The 21875-nt window shown below is 41.2% G+C and overlaps 2 protein-coding genes across 2 annotated transcripts in view; one reads left to right on the top strand and one right to left on the bottom strand.

Moving 5' to 3' along the window:
• The window catches only part of VPS13C (vacuolar protein sorting 13 homolog C), a 168383-nt gene extending 155804 nt beyond the window's left edge, over positions 1 to 12579 (bottom strand). Inside the window, exon 1 of the mRNA XM_074327646.1 lies at positions 12395 to 12579. Coding sequence (XP_074183747.1) covers positions 12395 to 12494 — 100 coding nt within the window. The 5' untranslated portion in view covers positions 12495 to 12579. The remainder of the gene's footprint in view (positions 1 to 12394) is intronic.
• Positions 12580 to 19770: 7191 nt separating this feature from the next.
• On the top strand, positions 19771 to 21583 carry C2CD4A (C2 calcium dependent domain containing 4A). The gene is given in 3 exon segments (XM_019717328.2): positions 19771 to 19879; positions 20347 to 21101; positions 21104 to 21583. Coding segments are annotated over 2 exon segments (1143 nt in total). The 5' UTR covers positions 19771 to 19879; positions 20347 to 20395; the 3' UTR covers positions 21541 to 21583.
• Positions 21584 to 21875: the final 292 nt, after the last annotated feature.

Here is a 21875-nt window from a genome sequence, read left to right as displayed (position 1 = left end):
AGAAAAGTCGATGCCATCAACAAAGGACTTGAATGCAAGTGCACGTTTAATAACTTCAGTATCTTCCAGCTTGAACAGTGTTGTCGATCTTACAGACAGTTCATACGGTATCGCTGAAGGAAGCCATCCAGCCAGTGTTGTGATGCTTTGAATTCTTCTGGGGATATTTCTAACTGTAGTGCCATTGCAAGGGCAAATGTTTGAATATCAGCCCTGCGCACAACCAAAGCCTTTGCTCTCCTGTCAGCAATCCATTCACAGATGATGTCTTCCAGCTCAGGAAATAATGGTTGCCCACCTGAGACACACTGCGCTTCTTAGCATTTCCCTCGTCCACCTGTTGACTGAGGTTATTGTACTCTGCTCGCCATTTTCAGACCATTCGGAGATCCAACTTCTTCTCTTTGCAGAAAGCCGCAAGATTCTTGCCCCGGGAGTCCTCCACGATTCCTTTCTTGTACTGAACTGAATAGCTCTTTCTTTTTGCCCTCATCTTGTCTGGGAGTCAAAATATTATTCCCTTTAATTCTACCATTAAATCAAGTGTTAATTGAAGACTTACAAGACCAGAGTGACAACAAAAATGATGACAGTTAAGAATGATGGTCCACATAAAAGCGAAGAAAAATTTCAGGCACCAAAATGCAGAAAACGTTTATTTCACGAGTGCATTAAGTACGACCTTTACAACACACGACGTATTGAATTATGAAGATTCATATTAGACACAACCACGTCCGTTCATTATCAGTTGTGCACATTATTCGTGCATTGTGTCTGTACTCTGACTGGTCGTTCGGCAATAAGTCTCGAGTTCATCTGTTTACATAGGTGTTTACCTCTCATCTAAAGGTACCGCTTGGTATTTACAAATACTTAATTAGAATTTATATTATCATTTAAGTATTAATGTCAATATTATTATTTATTATATTTATTATGCATTAATATTATTTTATAATTCAGTACATCCGTCGTGTGTTGCAACAGACGTACTAAATGCGTCCATCTGGCTGTCCATTTGGCTGACAATCTTAACTGAGGCTTATTTTGGGGGTAGGGTTTATAGTATGAGCATCCTGAAAAAAATCTTGCTAGGGCTCATTTTCCGGTTAGGTCTTATTTTCAGGAAAATAAGGTAATAACACCAAGGTTGCTGGTTCGATCCCCGCATGGGCCCCTATGAGGCTGCACCCTCCTAAAAAAAAGAACTAAAGCCATATCGATACTGTTACATGACTCAAATTTTAAGTACTGTACCTATATTTTATTTGTTGGTATACCATACTTATATATTCTTGCTTACATAAAAATTTAAACAAAAGTTTTCATTTCATTTAAATTCTCTAAAGGTTAATAAAACTAGTTTCAACATTAAATGTAAGCATAAATTATTCAGTTACACATTTTCTTAATCACTCATAACGTATCTGTATTTTTAAAAGTACTATGCTTCCTATGCTCTCCACAAATATTTTTCAATCAAGTAATTTTTTCCTCATAGTATGCTGGAGTGAATTTAAAAGTATATTTAATTTTATTACGACATTGTTAAAGATTTGCCTTTCCCCAGATCTCAGATTTATTCAAACAAACATTTATTAAGCACCTACTATGAGTTAGGTGCTGGAAAGAGAGAGATGACTAGAACGACATCCCTGTTATTGAGGAGCTCAGAGCCTAGTAAAGGAGACTAAATTTCTAAAATGTAGGAAATATTCTATTGGCATTCCAATAGAAGAGTACACAAGATACAAAGGAGGAACCACCTAACTCTGCCTAGGCTAGAAAGGCGAGGAAATATTTACCAGATGGATAAGAAAAGAGGGCAAACAGACATGAATGAGTAAGACACATTTGAGAAACCACATGTGGTTTGGTGTAGCTGGAAGGTGTGAGAAAAGAATAGGAGATAAAGTCAGAAACGTTGGCAGGGGACAGACTAACAGAGTTTTTAGGAGGAAAAGTTCAGACTGGTCACAACAGAGAAATGAAATATGTATAACAAGGATGACAAAATCAGAGCTATATTTTAGAACCATTACTCTACTAACCTCAGAATAACCATGGACCTGTCCAAACAATTTAGCTACAAGAATATTGCAATTTTGGTTATAATAGCAGAAAAGATGGATGGTTGGGCAGGACGGAAGGGAGGTTAAGACCTAAAAAACTGTATGTCCACAAAGAAGGCATAAATCGTCATACATCCATAACACAGAGCAAAAACAAGTAGACAGACATGGAAAAATATTCACAAAACATTAAGTTATTGGGGCTGGCCCGGTGGCTCAGGCTGTTAGAGCTCCATGCTCCTAACTCCGAAGGCTGCCGGTTCGATTCCCACATGGGCCAGTGGGCTCTCAACCACAAGGTTGCCAGTTTAATTCCTCGAGTCCCGCAAGGGATGGTGGGCTCCGCCCCCTGCAACTAAGATTGAACACGGCACCTTGAGCTGAGCTGCCTCCCGGATGGCTCAGTTGGTTGGAGTGCGTCCTCTCAACCACAAGGTTGCCGGTTCGACTCCATGAGGATGGTGGGCTGTGCCCCCTGCAACTAGCAACGGCAACTGGACCTGGAGCTGAGCTGTGTCCTCCCCAACTAAGACTGAAAGGACAACAACTTGAAGCTGAATGGCCCCTCCACAACTAAGATTGAAAGGACAACAACTTGACTTGGAAAAAATCCTGGAAGTACACACTGTTCCCCAATAAAGTCCTGTTCCCCTTCCCCAATAAAATCTTTAAAAAGAAAAAAAAAACATTAAGTTATTTAGAAAGGTTAAAGAATACCCAGCTTGATCCAATTTAAAAATTATACACACACAGAAAACAAACAACTGTAAGACACCATAATGATCACAGTGATCACTTCCATACAGTAAAGTTCATTTTCTATGTATGTGTATATTTTAAATTTTCTAAAATAAGATGTTCAAAACTGCAATAAAAGGAGAGAAAAAGCCTCATAAATGGGGGAAAAAATACTACAGCATTATAATAGGAAGAAAAATTAAAAAATATAGGCAGTTGGGCAGCTTCTACAAAATGCTGAAGAGAAATTAAAACCTGAAACAGGGAGTAACTTCAGGGTCAAATAGATGGTTAAGAGTAAAAAGTTATTTTGTAGGTAGAATTGACTAAAATGTTATCAATAACCAAATGTGGGGATAATAGTCACAGAAAACTGACATGCGTTTGGAAATTGGAAAAAAAATTCCTTAAGTATCGTATCTACAAAAATTATATAAAGTGGGCCGGCCCGGTGCCTCAGGCGGTTGGAGTTCCATGCTCCTAACTCCGAAGGCTGCTGGTTCGATTCCCACATGGGCCAGTGGGCTCTCAACCACAAGGTTGCCGGGTTCGATTCCCGCAAGGGACAGTGGGCTGTGCCCCTGCAACTAGCAACAGCAACTGGACCTGGAGCTGAGCTGCGCCCTCCACAACTAAGATTGAAAGGACAACAACTTGACTTGGAAAAAAGTCCTGGAAGTACACACTGTTCCCTAATAAAGTCCTGTTCCCCTTCCCCAATAAAATCTTTTTTTAAAAAAATTATATAAAGTGGAAAAATATTCCTGGATTTAATTCTTGTAGACAATGAATTACAAAAAAATTATAATTGGGAACTCTATTCAAATTGAAAGAAATGATCTGCACAGATGCTAGTGCATATCTGAAGCAATTCAAACTAGTTTAACAAGATCTAAGGTCCATATGGAGACTTGCAAACTTGCTCATAAATTTTGACTGTTCTACCCAGTGATTCTCAACTAGTGGCTCAAGTGTCACTAGGAGTGCTCAGAAGTAATATGCATTAGATATGAAGCATTTTTTAAACAATGTTAAGACACTAACATAATGTGTATAAAATATAAATGTCTTTATAAAAAGTGGGCTATTTCTACTTCAGTGCCACTTTGAATCTTTAATGAATAGATGGTATTTAAGATGTGAAATACTGAAAACCAGAAATATGGCTAACAGAGTTAAACAAGTATATTTACAAAAATAGACAAAAAGATATTGCTAGGCATTAGGATTAAGGATTTTTTTATTAATACTTTCCAGTATTCTAGTTTTTATAATATTCAGATATTACTTTTATGTTAAAATTACTATACAAATTGTAATTAGAAATGGGGAACAAAACAAAGGTAAATTCTAATGCCTATATGACCTCAATATGTTTTTATAAATTCCTTCTGTATCTAATATCTACCTTACCTATAAACACATAAGAAAAAGATCTATTTCTGCAACTTAGCGTCCAGCAAATGCATATTTCTTCTCTGAAAAACATGAATGTTATCTAACAGTAAATATAACTATGAAGTAAGAATGATATATTCTATAAATTATTTGCACTGAAGGAGGAGCCACTAGTCCTAATACAAAGAAAAAAGGAAGAATAGAAGCATATTTCAGATTAACACCAGGGTAAAAGTGCATTCATTCAACCAGTAGATGACTGCCTTATCTAGCTAAGGCACTGTGCTAACAAGTACTCTTCCACTGAACTACATGCTTTTCTGCAGATACATATGTAGGAGTTTTACTGTCTATCCTACGAATGTCAGAAATTCTGTTTAAATAAAAGTAATTTATAAGCCTAAGATTAAAGCAGACCCCTTCCTAAATAATACCAACCACTTTATATTTAACTGAATACTGACAAAAAGGTTAAGATTTAATTTTCCATTTCTACATCAAGATAACATGATAATTTCACACACATGCAAGTAACTTTACAACTATAGCCAGATTACCTGGGCTAAGAACACAGAGGGGTCATAAGAAGTTCCTGAAAACCTGGAGGAAGGGTAAATATTTGTGTCTAATCTTTAGAAAAAAAAAAAAAAGGGAAACATGACTAATAATTGGAGATAGGTAAACTTAACTCGGCCAGCAAGTAAGGCCTTAAAGCCAATCCCACAATCAGGTGTCTCTACTCTTATGAAGTTCCAAAGAGACCAGTGACAGACAAGCAAGGAAGTTCTATGAATTGACTTCCTTCTGTGGTGGACTGACAGGCCCAAAGGATGAGAGTAAACAATAAGTTTAGTCTGTGCTTCAGAAAAAAGGTTTCTGATTTTGATCTTTATGATTCTCAGTAATAAACTAGAAACATTTTGGATGAGCACATATGGCTACAGTCACACATAAAAGCTTTAAAACTAATCCTGAAGTATATTTTAGGAAGTACCTTAAAAGGCTAAATCCTGGATCAAAATTCATCTAATAATCTTTACTAATGAACCAGAAGATGGAAATGAAAGTATATCCATTAAAGCAGCAAATGACACCAAAGTAAGCAGAGTTGAAGTCATCTCAAAAAAATATAATAAAAAACAAATGGTTGTTAAATTATAGAAAACAACCAAGTTAGTATATTTATGAATAAAAATCAAATGGTACTGGCATAATATGCTACAAGCCTACCTAAGTCTAAGAATGGCTTTTAAAATACATAATAGCCTACAAAATAAATGTAAGAAGTATAGTGCTGCTGTTAAATACCTCCAGTCAGAAATAATCCATCTGAACTTTCACAGTGTAGCTGTACCTTTCTTATGGCACTTAACTATATAAATCCGCAACCTGATTTTCCTCATAGTAAATGCTCAATGAATATCAACTTAATAGATTTAGAATGCACTTCATACTGGGGTAGAAACAACTACAAAAAGAACATAAATCTTTATATTTTAGACAACACTTTCAGATCTACAGCATTCCTGGATCCTCACAGCCTCCTGGTGAAGAAAGCAGGACATACATATTAAGCAAAAGAAACTGGGGCTTAGAGATGTGAAATGACTAGACTAAGAAAACTATGTCAGCCTAGTAAGTGACAGAGCCAGGCTCACATGTTCTGATGCCCAATGCTAAGTTCAGAACATCACACTATCCTCCCATAGAACAGAACACAAAGAGTAGAGATTTTTAATTCAGAAGATAATTCTATCTCCCTCGGGGAGAAAAAAACACCATACAATAATTAGACTCAGCACTGACAAGCCTTTGTAGTTGCTGGATCCAATTTTGGTCTTTGCATTTTTAAAATGTGAAGAAATCCAGGAACAAAAAAGGTAACTAAAATCAGTACAACTAACAAGAACATAAGCAGCAAGGTTGGATAGTCAAGATTTATGTTAGGGGCCGGCCCGGTGGCTCAGGCGGTTAGAGCTCCATGCTCCTAATTCCGAAGGCTGACGGTTCAATTCCCACATGGGCCAGTGGGCTCTCAACCACAAGGTTGCTGGTTCAAGGCCTTGAGTCCCGCAAGGGATGGTGGGCAGCGCCCCCTGCAACTAAAATTGAACACAGCACCTTGAGCTGAGCTCCCGGAGGGTTCAGTTGGTTGGAGCGCGTCCTCTCAACCACAAGGTTGCCAGGTTCAACTCACGCAAGGGATGGTGGGCTGTGCCCCCTGCAACTAGAAAATGGCAACCGGACCTGGAGCTGAGCTGCGCCCTCCACAACTAAGATTGAAAGGACAACAACTTGACTTGGAAAAAAGTCCTGGAAGTACACACTGTTCCCCAATAAAGTCCTGTTCCCCTTCCCCAATAAAATCTTTAAAAAAAAATAATAAGATTTATGTTAGGAGGATCACCAGAACAAAGGATAGCACCACAGTGGAAAACATACAAGCAGGAGATAGTCATTTTAGTACTTTTCAAAAATCTACATTTTCCCAAAAACAAAAAAACAGAAATTCACAAGTTATTACTTAGAACTACTCAGGACCATAAAAATCTTTAAATCTAATCCCCTCTCACTTAGACATGAAGAAATTAAAGTCTGAAGAGATTAGGTGGTTTATCCAAAGTAATACAATTAATTTGTGGCAGTGCTAAGAATAGAATCGATGTCTCCTGACTCCTTGGTCAATGTTCTTAATATAAAACATAGATTACTCCAAAACTGTGATTAAAAACAAAAAAATGAACCAACAAACAAAAATGCCATGCCCTAGTACACGAAACTAGCTATGCATATTGTAAAATAATGAAAAAAAACTATGTAGTGCTTTATATTTATTTTTTATTTAGTATTTCCTTTATGTAGCTATTATTATAACATAAACTTTCATTTACGAAAGTATATCAAAATATTCAGAATTCATTTTCCAAGCAAGACAGCTAAAGTAAATGACTGATCAGTTTCTAAATCATAAATCATTTTAATAACTAATGCTTTAATAGAAATTACCGAAGATTATAGTGGTTCATTTCAATTGAATAGAGTTATTCAACCCAAAATAAACAATCTAGACTCCTTTCAGTAAGAGTTGTGACTGTTTTAGGAGGGGAAAGTGGAAGAGAGAGGAAACAATTGACTCTCAACTCTTTCCATTTCCCTACTGAAACAGGAAGCCTTGACAAAGAAAGCTAGAAATCTGCCATGTTACCACTGAACTTTCTTCCTTTCAAGTGCTCTGCAGGGATCTCATAAGCGTGAGTAATAAGTGTGGCAGAGTTTCCGAGCGAATGTGTTACCAAAGTTCCAACTCCCAGTTTTATTTCTAGAAAAGGGGTAAATTTTTAACATGATGCTATTTAAATATGTGAAGAGGTGTTTTCAATTTAAATTTTTAAGAATTGCTTTGATTGATAACTGAGCCTAAATGTATAATACATATTGAACTTTTTATTTTACATGCTATAAGACAAGCTAATAAGAAATATGGCCTTCACTACACCAAGTGTTGGATGGGAGGAAAGGACTAAAAAAAATCCTCTACAAGTTTAGAAATACCTACATACTGCTATGTTTTATGTGTCAAAGTAAAAAGAAGCAAAGACACCTGCTTTTTCTTGCATTCTCAAGCTACCCCACAGCTACCTATTAAGACAATGTAATGTAATCCAAGTATCACCATGAGGCTGGAATTTATCTTCATTTATCTTGTCATATTTCAAGACAGTGGCTCTTTGCTCACCAGTATTGAGTGAAGAACAAAAGGAAAGATACGTTATTTGACTACCATTCTTTACCATAAAGGCAGAGCATGTGGCAGTGTGACTTACCCAAAAAAGGAGCTCAGGCTGCTCTAGCCTTGTTCAAATCACAGAAGTTTAAAGCCAGAAGAGATGACCTTGTTTAACCCTCTCTTTTACAGATAAGAAACTAATGGTCACCGGTCAGTGACTTGCCAAAAGCCACACACCTAGGCAGTATCAAAGATGGAATCAGATCCCAGGTTTCCTCCTTCCTTATGCTGCTCGGCTCCAACAATATCTGCCAGCTGGTCAAAGAGTGTCAGGGGTGGGGTGAAGGACAGTACAGTAATCAGCATAGGCTCAGCCTGGTTTGAAGAGCTACCAACTCGGAGAGCATTCCATCTGGCTCCTATTCCTGATCACTGTTGCCTCACCTTACATCCAACACATCACAGTCTCTCTGTAGAGTCAACCTGTCAAATGGAAATGAGAGCAGCAGAATTCTGAATAGAGGATTTTCCTGCTGACTTTCCACAGTAAATCACTTCAAAAAATCAAACTGACAAAGGTTCTACATTACAACTTTACTTAAACCAAATTGCAAAAGATCTGACGTTGCAACATACCTCTTCAAACATTTGTTACTCTTAAAGCAATTATGTCCTGGACAGACCTCAAATAGCCAAGGGCTGTGCAGTTTATCTCCCGGTAGTAGTTTGTGGAGCAACAAACACCTAAATAAACCTTCCTACCTGCCTAGGCAGCAATATGCCCACCAGGCACTTTTCTGAACCTTTGAAAAACTGACTTACAAACTAGCTGGCAGGTAGTAATATAAATACTGTAAGCGTAAATTCAAACGCAAATAGATTTGGTTTCTTTTAAGAAATTTGTTTGGAAAATAAAAAATGTTTAGCTCTGTAGTGTTAGCTTTATACAAAACTATCACACTACAGCATATGAAAACCCTAAAATCTGAAGTTTCAGAGAAACATACTTATGAAATAAAACAAAGCAGTCCGTTTTTCATCACTCAGGTAGATTTGGTTATCACTATTCCTTCAGTATTAACATTTTAACAGTTATAATTACAAAGGATTTTCACATCATTTATCTTACACAGTGTTACTTCTCCATTTTACAGATAAACAGAAGACAGAAACTTAAAGAACGCTTCTCCAATTTAAAGGCAATATCCACAGTACACTTCTGATTCTAGACACTCAAATGACTTTCCCCATCCTTCCCACTCTACAACTATGTTTACTGTGAAATCCACATGCCTATATACATATGACAGCACAGTCTATTTCAAGTTATGTTAACACAACACTTTGATTCTTAATACTATTTCCTGATATCATCCAAGGAAAGATTATGCTTTTTTCTGACATGATCCCTACCAATCATTTATTTCTTAGTTATAAATTTCATGAGGCATACACTTCCTCTATGCCTTTTTTACTTCTCTCTACAACTTGTTCAGCATCCTGAAGTTCTCCTATAAATGTAGAAGACAATCTCAATATTTTCCTTAGACTAGGGTTCCTCCACAAACATTTTGGGCTGGATAATTCTTTGTTGTAGAAAGCTGTCCTCTGCATTGTAAGATGTAGAAATATTCCTGCAATCTACCCACTAAGGATACCAGTAGCATACCTCCAACCCTCAGTGTGACAATCATCTCAGACTTTGCCAAATATCCCCACTTGGGGCAAAATCATCCTGGGTTGAAAATCACTGCCTTAGCCTAGTCAAATACTCCTTAAAAAGTATCAATTTACTATTTGTTTCCAAAGAATAGTAAAATCAGCTGTGTGAAATTTTTACCAGTTAATTCTTCCCTGTCTCAAGATGCAAAAATTTAACAAGGAAAAAAAATTGAGAAAGCCAAACTGTGACATATAAACCTTATTTAATAAAGCAAATAGTTTTCAAATAAGATTATATAAAAATTTCAATTCTTTATAAAATTTGTCAACATCATGGATGTTATATCAGCTATTTTATTAAACTATCTTAATATTCCCACTTGTTTACCATAAAAAGTTTAACATAAATTTATTCAAGAATATTTTCAAAGAATAGAAATAGTCAACTCACATATCTTGCCTTTCTATTTTAATGGAGAAATTAGTGTTATAAATACAATATTCTGAGCAATAACTGTAAAAGTTCATGATTTATAGCTTCCTTTATAACAACCACAACAATAAAAGGCAGCAAAAATTTACAGAAGTGGGACGATTGTACTTCTACTGCATGCAATTCCTGGGGGGAAAAAAATGAGTTTATTTGCTCAGGCCTATCATAAAGTTGATGTTGGCCACTGGCAGAATGCCTTATTCTGAAAGGAAGAAAATTAAGATGAAAGAAAATTTCTTTTCCCACATTTTGCCAAAAAAGAGAGGAGTAAATGAAATAAAAGTATGGCATTTTAATTTCAGTTGTGACAAAGTTCAAAATCCGCAGGCAGTGTACTTCAAATTTTCACAGTGAAAAACATTTACTTTAGAATCAGAGTATTGGAACTGGATGGATACTTAGATGTAACCTACTCCAACCCCTAATTTTAAAGGAAAAATGATTTGGTACAGAAGGAATCTTCCAAGGTATCCATAAACTTTATTTAATTTTTAAAAATGTCTGCAGTAAATAGGGCACAATGTTATAACTTGGGTGATTCTGAGTAGTGATCACTACTCAATAGGAATATTATATTATCTTTTACAAGGTTTTTTTTTTTAAGTGTAAATTAAGATGAAGAAACTAAGGCCCACAAAGATAAATGGCTTGTCCAACACAGCAACCTAGAACCCTGGTTTCCTAAATGCTACTCCAGTGCCTTTTCAGATTTCAAATGTTTACAAACTAGAAGGAATAATTTGTATTATTAGATAGTACTTTGAAAAAAAAAATTTGATCCCTTCAGAAGTCACTGGACATTTAATTCCTTAAATGTCTCCTTCTTTCCTTCTTTCTCTTGCATTATACTTAGTGTGGCGGGCGGTGGCATATAAACAAAGGATATATTGTTGGGCAAACCACACTGAATCAATCAAACGATCAGTAACTTATCAAAAGCAGCCTCCTCCACAATTTAGAGCAGAATTCACGGTTCTATTAACACTGCCCAATATAAACATATGGTTCACACATGTAATTACAGTTGACCCTTAAACAGGGCAGGTTTAAAAAAAATCTGTGTATAAATGGATCTCCCTAATTCAAACCCGTTCAAAGGTCAACTATAAATTTTAGGTTTTTAAAAAGTAAAAAGAAACGGGGGAATAAATTTTAATAATATATTGCATTCAACCCAATATAATAAAATATTATCATTTCAACATATAATCAACATTAAAATTTTTGAGATATTACACTTTCTCCTACTATTTTCAAAACTCGGTGTGTATTTTATACTTACAGTAATCTCGATGCCCACTAACCAAATTTCAAGTGCTCAACAGCCATAGTGGCTAATGGCTTCCCTATTGGACAGCGCGGGTCTATAAAAACTATCTGTTCACGGAATTAAAAGCAGTTCCATTCATTTGAGTAACTCTTTGGATTTCCCTCCAAACCTGACAAAATTCCCAAGTCTGTTTTAGTTAGGAGGTACCCTCAATGTCCCCAAAGCTTTAACGCATAGTGAAAATAACTGAGCTTTTCAACGAGTATGCAAGCATACTACTTACTGCCTCCTTCTGTGCACTTAACCCCTAGGATAGAAACGTTGGCATCAATTCTTCGGCATGTACCTAATTAATGATGTTGGTCTTAGCATGAATTCCTTTCCATCGCTCCAAAACAAAACTTAAAAGTCTCCTTTTTGAGGGAAAAGTAAATATGAAAGGAAAAAAGATCACTTTCTCCGAAACTGAGAAGTATTAAGAGAACTCCTATCCACACGCCTTTCGTAATGCTCTTCCCCTGCCCATCCCCTTCCCAAATCCTGCCAACCTAGGGAAAGAAGCCAGCTCCTGGTCGCTATAAAATGCCAAAGAAGATAACTGCGAAACGCAACTCCTTTTTCTTTTTCCTTGATGCCACTTTATTTGAGCGTGTGACCACGCAGCCACCCTCACTCCACGCGGTGCGGCAGCAGAAAGGGTATTTTTATGCAGTGGAACCAAAGGGGCCACACTGAGGGCAGCGAGAGGACCCCATCCCCACCCTGCACCCCAAGGAAGGTAGGGTGTGGCAGGGCAAGGGCTTGGGTCTCAGGGCCGGTCCCCCGGGACCTAGAAGCGACGGAGGCGGGCAAAGACCTCCCAGCGCCCCGCACCTGCCGCCCAGGGAGGGGGCCCCGCCGAGCGCCCTCCCCGGAGGCGGAGTCTCGTGAGGAAGAGGGAGCAGGGCCCCGGCTGGAGCCGGGACGGGGAGCCCGCAGCATGGGCCCCTCAGCCAGCGCCTGCAGTCCGCCGGCCGCGCCCTCTCGCTTACCGCCCCAAATGCCCAGCTTCAGCTGAGACTTGTTCAGGTTCTCTACATAGTCCCCCAGGAAGCGGTTCAGCAGGTCCGCGACCACCGACTCCAGCACCATGGTGGGACTGAGACGGCGGGAGAGGGAGGAGCCGGAACCGCCGGGCGCTGCTGAGGGCGGCGACCCGGCCCGCGAATGACAGCCCCTCCGGCGCAGGCCCGCCTCTGCACCGAGCGCGTGACCCGGCCTGTGCGCAGGCGCGCCGCCGCCGCCTGGGGCCCGGGGGTGCGTGGGTCCCGCCGCAACCTCGGTGCTTCGTGCTGGTCCAGCCGAGGGCGTGAGGAGCGGCGGGAAAGCTGGCTTTGGGTCGTGCCGAGCGGCCTGCACCAAAGGAAAAGGATATTAGCGTAAAGGAGGTTAGGAGTTACTGAGCATAGGGACATCTCGATGGCCGCTCGGCTTGGCGGCCCTCGCCTTCTATTGATCGTGAGTGAGCAGAGCTCAGCCATCACGGGGGAAAGCTTCGCGTCGCCTCCCCAACGGGCGCGGAGCTTCCCAGACCTGGAGTCCATGCTGACCACCTCCTAAGCAACCACCCCTTCAGGTGGAGAGAATAGGAGGCTCTGCACCTTTGTTGGGCGACTTACCAACTCCGCCTGGGGCAAGGTCTCCGCTTTTTGCTTCCTGATAACACTTTAATCATTTAAAAGTGGGAGGCTAGGAAACAGAACCGCATTATAAGATGGCAGATAGTACAGGAACTGATCATGCATTTTGTTGTTAACTCATTCTTTTATTCCTTTCTGTTTGATTTCGCTCTTGGTTAACTCAGCCACTTTTTAAACTACCTCATTAACGGAAGTAAAGAACAGAGCGTAGTACTTCCTCTTTTTACTTTACATGTGGGTTACCAGTTATTTGTACAGCGCTTTCTTCCATGCTATCATTGATCTTTAATGTAGCAAGACGTTGAGAACAGGGCTTTTATAATTCAAGGACTTTCTACGTTAGTGAAATATAATTACCTGTTGATAAACCAATTCTCTTTATAGAACTGGGCTTATTTTTTTCTAAAATATATTTCAAAAAGCTGTTGAGATACAAAAACCAAACCTAAGAAACGATAGATTTGTAGTCCCGCGCATTTATTAAATGCTTTGCTACATATTACATCTGAAAAACTGAATTGTTCTTAAACAATTGCTGTAGACTGAATGTGTTTCCCAAAATTCGTATGTTGAATCCTAAACCCCAAGGTGATGGATGGTATTCCGAGGTGGGGCTTTGGGAGGTAATTAGGTAATTGGGCAGAGCTTTCATGAGTGGGAGGTAACCCTAAACAAAGGGACCCCGGAGAGCTCCTACCCCCTTCCACCCTGTGCAGGCATCTCCAGAAGACTGAACAGGGAAGTAGGCCCTCACCTGACACTGAATTGGCTGGCACTTTGATCTTGGACCTCCCAGCCTCCAGAAATTAAAGATAAATTTGCATTGTTTTTAAACCACCTAGTCTATGGTATTTTGTTACAGCAGCCTGAAAGGACTAAGAATCAAAAAAGAAAAGTCATTTCTTAAATTCAAAGTCCACTGGAGAAGAAAAAAGTCTAAATGCCTATAATTGGTGTTGTGTAAAATGGATATAAAAGAACCAATACTAACCAGTACTATCAATATCCACTGTCAACCTCCACTCCTGCACACAGAAAATAAATTCTTAACCATTTGTTTTTCCTAGCTCAATCACCCTGACAAAATACCTAGGAGGCACTTTGCACTTCACTCACCATCCACAACCAATTAACAGCTAAGCCTGTCTGTTCTGCTCTTGCCATATTTCCTAAATTCTCTTTATGTCTCACCTGGACCATGCAATCACCTAACTGGCCTCCTGGCCTTCAGTTTTCCCTTCTCCATCCATCTGCACACTGCCACCGAAACTATTTTCCCAAAGCACAGGTGAGCTCAGGTTCATCACCTGCTCAAAAACACCCAGTAACTTCCTAGTATTCAGAAAGCCCTCTTCAATCTCCCCAAGTTGTTTGTAGTCCACCTCTAATAGACCCTCTCTCCTTGTACACTCTCACCAACTAGCACTGAGGGGAATGCAAAAAAACTATATTAAGTTCTGGTTGGGACAGTCTCATGTACCATAAAAAGTTTAGAAACAATGCAAAGATACATGAATAACAGTGCAACATGACATGAAAGATGCCACAGGCAGAATAAAATGGTCAAGCAAATGGAACAGAGATATAATCTGGTTGGAGAAGTGGGCAATAATAATCCTGTAATAATTCCTTGTACTTCTGTGGTAATTTATACTTTTGAAAGAATAATGAATATGGGTGCTTTTATATGCATTATTCCATTTTATTAATATTTTTTCAGTCATGCCATTGTTATGCCATTGTATGCATTTTCATGTAATCCTCACAAAAGATCTGTGAGATAAGGAATGCAGGTGATAGTGCCCCCATTTTACAGGAATATTAAATGATTTACCCAAAATTACACAGTAGGTGTTAGTTTCCTCCAGCTTCCTGAGCACTGCCACCCTTTTCTCTCAATAATTACAGTTAAATCACCACTAGGCTACTAATACTTCTCAGAGGTCTGACTTTGAAAGAAAGGTTAATGACAAAATAGGAAATCTCAGGGTGGAAAATTCAGCTCAAAATTATCAGTATAAATAATGCTATTACCATACAATAACAAGTTTTTACATTTTAATATTTTCCTTTTTAAGTAAGTTTTGAGGGATTGATGATTATGTGCACACAGTAATGCGCCAAATTTTCCATGCTTCTTGAAGTAAGACATTTACAGTCCTGATCCAAAACAAACTATAATGTCAAGAAACATCACTAGCACTCTCATGTATAGCACAATACCAAAAGGAATTTGGATAGCGATTAAAGAAAATGAACATTCTAGTAATTATAATTCTTAGATTAATTCTGGCTAAGATCAATAAGAAGGACAACAAAGGCAACTAAAACTAAACTTCAATGAGGGATTGAACAAACACGGATGAGCAAAATATTTTTTCTGTTAAAAACAAAAGTCAAAATTACTGACAAAAAATAACTCTTGCTTAAAAATTGAAAAATAAGAAATTACACCTTCACACTACCTCATACCCACATCCCATTATCCAACCCTGGAGTTTGTTGAGAAAAACAAAAAGGATTGGGGGGAATAAAAGGAAATAGAGGAGAACACTGGAGAATAAGTGTAACATGGATGGACTGTCAGAAAGGTTAGCAAGTTTAACTGGAAGAAAGCACAGAAGTGGACTGCAGAACGTTAGAGCCAGAAGAAAACAAACATCTAGTAAATCCAACCCTCTTATTTGACACATGGAGACACTGAATGCAAGAGAGAATTAAGGGATTTACCAAAGTCCCACAACAAGTTAGTGACTATTAGAGCTAAAACCCAAGAGTCCTGCCTCCCTGGTCCCTGTTCTTTCCATTACTCCATAGTCTAGTTTTGTTGAATGAGATGGGTAAGTCAGAACACCAGTATTTTATTTGGTTGTAAATTCTCTTCTTGCTTTCTTTGACACCCAACCTCCTATATATTATTGTTTAACTTTGCTTTAAATTGTTCTGTTTCCTTCTACTCCAAGAGCACCTCTTGCCTCGATGGTGTGTGATCTATTTATGCTTACTGCACAGAATTATTTGCCAGTTTCATTACTGGCTGTAGTTCCCATGGCTGTAGTTACGAGCTCGGAACAGCCACAGACTTCCTCTGAGTAGATTTGTGTGTTCCAGACATAGGGCCTCACCCAGTTGCACCATTCTCCCAAATACTGCATGGTTTGTGCTTCCAAAGAAATTAAACATAAGGCTTAATGGGGTCACAGGGGAACAACCATGTGAGGGCACATCTCTGCTGTTTTCAAGAAATCTTATACAGGAAATGCTTCTAAAGTATTAGGAAGAAGGTGAAATTATAACAAAAACAAAGCAAATCTGCTTTGCTTGACCAAGAAGAGAATTGTTTTTAAAGGAATCCATGTGTGAATCAGCTAATCCCTGCCCAAGCAAACCTGTATAATAATAACAGGTGTTAGCCAGCACTTACTGTGTGAGAAGAATTTCATGCATTTTTTAACCCTCAACTAATCTCATGTGGTTGGTATTATTACCTCTATAATATAACATGGGCTCAAAGAGGTTAATATAACTTGTGCATGTCCCATAGCTAAAACATAGCATAACAGATTTGAACCTAGGAGAGATTCACTCCAAAGTATCTATTTCTTCACCCCTACATCATTTCTCATGCCTGCTGCTTTTTTCCTTTTTCCCACCACAACATAGCTTTGCTTAACTTCTCAGCTAGCTTTTCAGATTGTGAGCCTCACCAGGTTAGCCAAGGGCTGTCTGGGCTCTCAGCCTCTCTGAGCTATCAGCATCTTGTCTCCTGAGGAAAGTTGAGTCAAAACACATGTACATGACCCTTGATTATATAACTTGGTGACCATTCTCCCATAGACTTAACACTGGCCCAAGAATTTTGACGAGGAGTGGAGATGATATAAAGACAAAGAAGTAGCTAGTCAAGGTCATGGTAAACCCAGGGACCCACCAACCCTGTCCCCCAGACTATAAGGTCTGACAAGTTCGCAAACTCATCCTAGAAAAAGTGCTGCATACCTCATTGCTGAATATCACTACCGTCACCATCACCTTCGAAGAACTCCCCTTGGGAAGCTATGCACTGATGCCAGCGCCCACTCCACCCTTCAAAGCAATTTTGGAGCTCTTTTTCTGGAATGGCCATTAGAGCTGCCGTCGTATTAACCCTTGATGTCCTGAATGTCATCAAAATGTCTTCCTTTCAAAGTTTCCTTTATCTTCGGGTAAAGAAAGAAGTCATTGGGAGCCAGACAGGTTAGTAGGGAGGGTGTTCCAATACAGTTATTTGTTTACTGGCTAAAAACTCCCTCACAGACAGTGCCGTTGGAGCTGGTGCATTGTCGTGATGCAAGAGCCATGAATTGCTGGTGAAAAGTGCAGGTCATCTAACTTTTTCACGCACCCTTTTCAGCACTTGCAAATAGTAAACTTGGTTAACTGTCCAGTTGGTACAAATTCATAATGAATAATCCTTATGATATAAAAAGAGGTTACCAACAGTATTGCAACAGGTTCGCGAACTTAATTGTCAGGCCTCATATATAGTGTTCAATACTCTCTTCTCACTTCTGCCTTAGCCATATGGAATTCAAATATTCCATCCTCATCAAGTGAGGAAAGTTGAGTCAAAACACATGCACATGACCCTTGATTATATAACTTGGTGATCATTCTCCAATAGATTTAACATTGGCCCAAGAATTTTGACCAGGAGTGGAGATGATATAAAGACAAAGAAGTAGCTAGTCAAGGTCATGGTAAACCCAGGGACCCACCAACCCTGCCCCCCTCATCATTTCATTCCCCTCCTGATGGTTGTACATAGCTGATAAGATTTTGTACAGCCTGGATCCACCTGCCTAGCATGGTGGTTGGAACCCAGGAAGCATTCATTCAGTAGCTATTGCTTTGAATGAATAAATGAATTAATGAACATTTGCTCTCTTCTGCAACAACAGTAAATATAATATCTGACATTGTGTATGTCAGGCTCTATGCTAAACTCTTCGTATGCATTATCTTATTATGTACTCAAACAACCCAATAGGTAGATACTATTATTATGAAAATGATGTGCCTCTTATAAATTCACTAATCCCATTACCTCCCACAGGCCTCACCTCCTAATTTTACATTTGATATTGTGGCTTAGAAAGGATAAGTAACTTGCTCAAGGTAACATAGGGAGCCACCATTCTAGGATCAAAAACATCTCATTTCAGACCCAATTTTCTTGATCACTACATTTTACAATCTCCCTTTTTATTGATAATAGTGATCATTGCTTCTATGTATTTAGCACTTACTAGGTTCTCAGCACAGTGCTAAGTATTTTACATTATTAGATTCATTTAATCCCCAAAACAACTCATTCAAGCCTATTAGAAAGTATTATTTCCCAGCGTGAGTGGCCGGCAGCCATTGTGAGCAGCCGCAGGCAGGGAGAGTTGCCATTGAGCTGCCATGAGAAGCTGACCAACTGTCTCAGCTTGGGGGAGCACAAGGCTCACAATACCAGCATGGGCCAGGGAGCTGTGTCCTACACAACTAGACTGAGAAACAATGGCTTGAACCAGAGTGGCAGGAGAAAGTGAAAGAAGGGGGAAAAAAGTATTATTTCCTCCATTTCCCATCACTATGTAAACATTATTAAGATACGTTAAGAGTAATCATAATTTGCAGCATTTATGGGACATTTCTAGAGACTACATGCAAATAAAGCACATTGCCCATGTATGTATATCCTGGAAAGAAAATGCACATGCCCCATCCTGCAATCACCTTTGTATGAATTCAATTTATTAACCATTATTTGGAGAAGCAATTAATTTGCAAGGCAATATCTTTGGCAGAAACAGCATACACCCAAATGCTAAACAAAATGCTTCATATCTCTTTCAACCTGAGATAGCTAGAAGCAACTCTCTTAGAGAATGAACACAGGTCAGTTTCAAAAGGAAAAAAAGGTCTCTCAAGTAGGCTGTGCCAGATTTGGTCAGGGTGCCTCCAAAGGATGATTCTACAGCCCAGCTGTATTCATGTGTATATTTTCCCAATCAAAAATGAGCACACATGGTTTAAGAAGTGGGTTGTGATTTTTTTAAAAAGAGAAGTATGATACCATCTTACATGTAATCTTAAATATATACTACATTTTTTTTTTTTACGTGTGGATTTACCCCTGTAACCCAGATCAAGATATGGAATATTTCCAGCATCCCCGCCAAAAAAAAAAAAAAAAAAAAAAAAAAAAACATTTAAAATCAGAACAGGAAAAAAAAAAAATCAGAACAGAAACCAGAAAGCAAGTTAAGGAACATTGAAAGTTGGGCAAGGGAAAGTCTGGGTTTGGGAAAGGGTTTTAGGTAAGAATAAGACAAACCGAATTTTAGCTTCTTTTAGCGGTGGGTGTAGAGTGCTGTGCATTTCACATTCATTATGTCCATCCACGCTCACAGTGACTCTGCGATTGGTAAAGATTTAATCCTCTTTTGCACGTGAGGAAATGGAAACTCGTTCAGGGTTTCCAAGGACAACATGCCCATTCTAAACAGGCGAGAAAAATAATTGGATCTCCTGAATTTGCGCAGCAGATTCAGCCACGTGGCAGAGGGAACGCTGGGGGTGGGGAGGAGGCCTGGAGTCGGATTACCAGGCAGCGTAGCTCCCGCGGGTTTATTGGTGGGCGTTCCAGGCCCCAGGTATAAAGGCTCAGGCCGGCTGTCTGTGGACAGCGTTACTGAACCCCGCCGCGTTCCCTTCCTGGTCCGAGCTCCAGACAGAACGGTTCCGTGCCCCTCGTGGTCGGGCCTCGAGGTAGAGTGGTTCCCAGACCCATCTGACGCTGGAGCTCAGGTACATTAGATGGGCTACACAGCCTTGCTTTATTCCCCCGGGGACTTGTTTGAGGCTCTTAAACCCTAAAAAGAGAGACTAAGCCAAACGTCCTGGGGGGGATAATTATTTTAATTCTGAGAACTAGAGTGCAATAATCCAAGGATTCAGGAAATAATTGCACAAGCAAAGCGCCTGTTGGCATCGGGACAGCGCTAGGCCAACATTTTGAGAATCTCCGCCTTAGGCCAGCGAGGGCGGATCGAGATTAAAGTAAGAAGCCCCGAAATATACATGACAACGGAATAGAGAAAGGACAAAAGAACGATAGTTTTTCAATCTCTGAAACAGTTTGCAATAGCGTGAGGGGATGTTTGTCTTGTGCCAGGGGGCGCAGGAGAAAGCACCCCAAAAGTAGAACGAGATAGGAATGGATACGCCCTGCAGGGCTCTCTCTCTGACGATCGGTTTGCCCTTGTGGATTGCAGGCTGCCCAGCTCCAGCAGAGGGTCGTCCATATCCGGCACCTGCCGCTTGATGTCGTGCCTGGAGCGGCTCTGCTTGGATCCCCAGCGCCTCCTGCGGGGCGGGAACCGGCGTCTACAGGGTCTGGCCCGCCGAACCACTGCCACCATGCGCGTAGCGTGCGCAAACGTGCTCACGCCAGACCGCATCCCTGAGTTTTGCATTCCCCCGCGACTCGCGCCCTGCCGGGCTCTGGCTGCACTCAGGGACTCCTGGGGCAAAGAAGGAAGGACAGACGACGGCGCGGGTCGCACAGACTGGGACCCGCGCTCGCAGGCTGCACTCTCTTTGCCGCACCTGCCCCGCGTGCGCACCGCATATGGCTTCTGCGCGCTGCTAGAGAGCCCACACACCCGCCGCAAGGAATCCCTTTTCCTCGGGGTCCCCGGCGCCTCCGTGCTCCTGCTACCACCCGCCGCCAGGCCTGCGCTCCGCCCTCGGTCCCACGCCTACGGCGGCGGAGGAGACGTCCCCACTGGGCCCCAGAGCGGAGCCGCTGCCCCTGCGAGCCCCAGTAGTCCCTGCCCGCCCTGGAACTCGGTAGCTCCGCGGCCCCGCGGCCACCGCCTCCTGCGCGCCCCGGAAGGGCTGCTGAACCGCGCGTTAGCGCGGGCCCGGAGGAGTCGTGCCCTGGCCCGCGCCCGTTCCGTGTCCAGCGGGGACGAGGACGAGGAGCATGGCGCTGGCTCCGGGTCCCCGGCCCGGGACCCCTCCGCGTCCCTCCCGACGGCCCGCGGCCTGAACGCCTGGAAGCAGAAGGCACCGTGACTCGGGGCCACGCCGGCGGCGCCCTGCGCCTGGCCGCCGAGTACAGTCGACCAAGCGGGCGCCTCCGCATCCGGCTGCTCCGCGCCGAGGGCCCGGCGGGAGGGGCAGCCGAGCCCCGCGCCGTCGGCTGCCGCGTCAGCTTCGTCCTGCAGCCGCCGGGCAAGACGCGCCAGCGGCGCAGCGCCGTGGTGCGCCGGAGCTGCAAGGCGGTCTTCGACCAGGACTTTTGCTTCGACGGGCTCTCGGAGGACGAGGTGCGCCGCCTGGAGGTGCGCGTCAAGGCGGAGAACAAGGGCGGCGGTCTGGAGCGGGGCCGCCTGCTGGGCCAGGGCGAGCTGCTTCTGGACTCTCTCCTCTGCTCGAGGGCACGCAGGTCTGCCTGTTGGTGACACTGACAGCAGCTTTATACAAAATAAACGTGTATTTATTCTTCTCCTGAGGCCTTTGTTCCAATCCAGTATTGGCAGAGATGATACTGGTTTAATTATCGCAATGGATGTGATATTTTGTGTAGATGCCTTCAAAATTCTTTTCAGCAAATGGTATGGTGGTCTGCAGTAGCGTTTCCCAGTGTAGATAGCCAATTCCATTTCATTCATTCCCCACAGTCATGTTGGGAGATAATGAATTACATGAAGTATTAAAACTGGAGAGTGTCTTGGCAATCTATTTGTTACAGTCTCCTCATTTTGAAGTTTGTTCATTCCACAACATCCACTGAGAC

Source organism: Rhinolophus sinicus, linkage group LG03, assembly GCF_036562045.2.
Source record: "Rhinolophus sinicus isolate RSC01 linkage group LG03, ASM3656204v1, whole genome shotgun sequence".
NCBI classification, from domain to species: Eukaryota; Metazoa; Chordata; class Mammalia; order Chiroptera; family Rhinolophidae; genus Rhinolophus; species Rhinolophus sinicus.
This window is presented reverse-complemented; position numbering and strand designations above follow the sequence as displayed.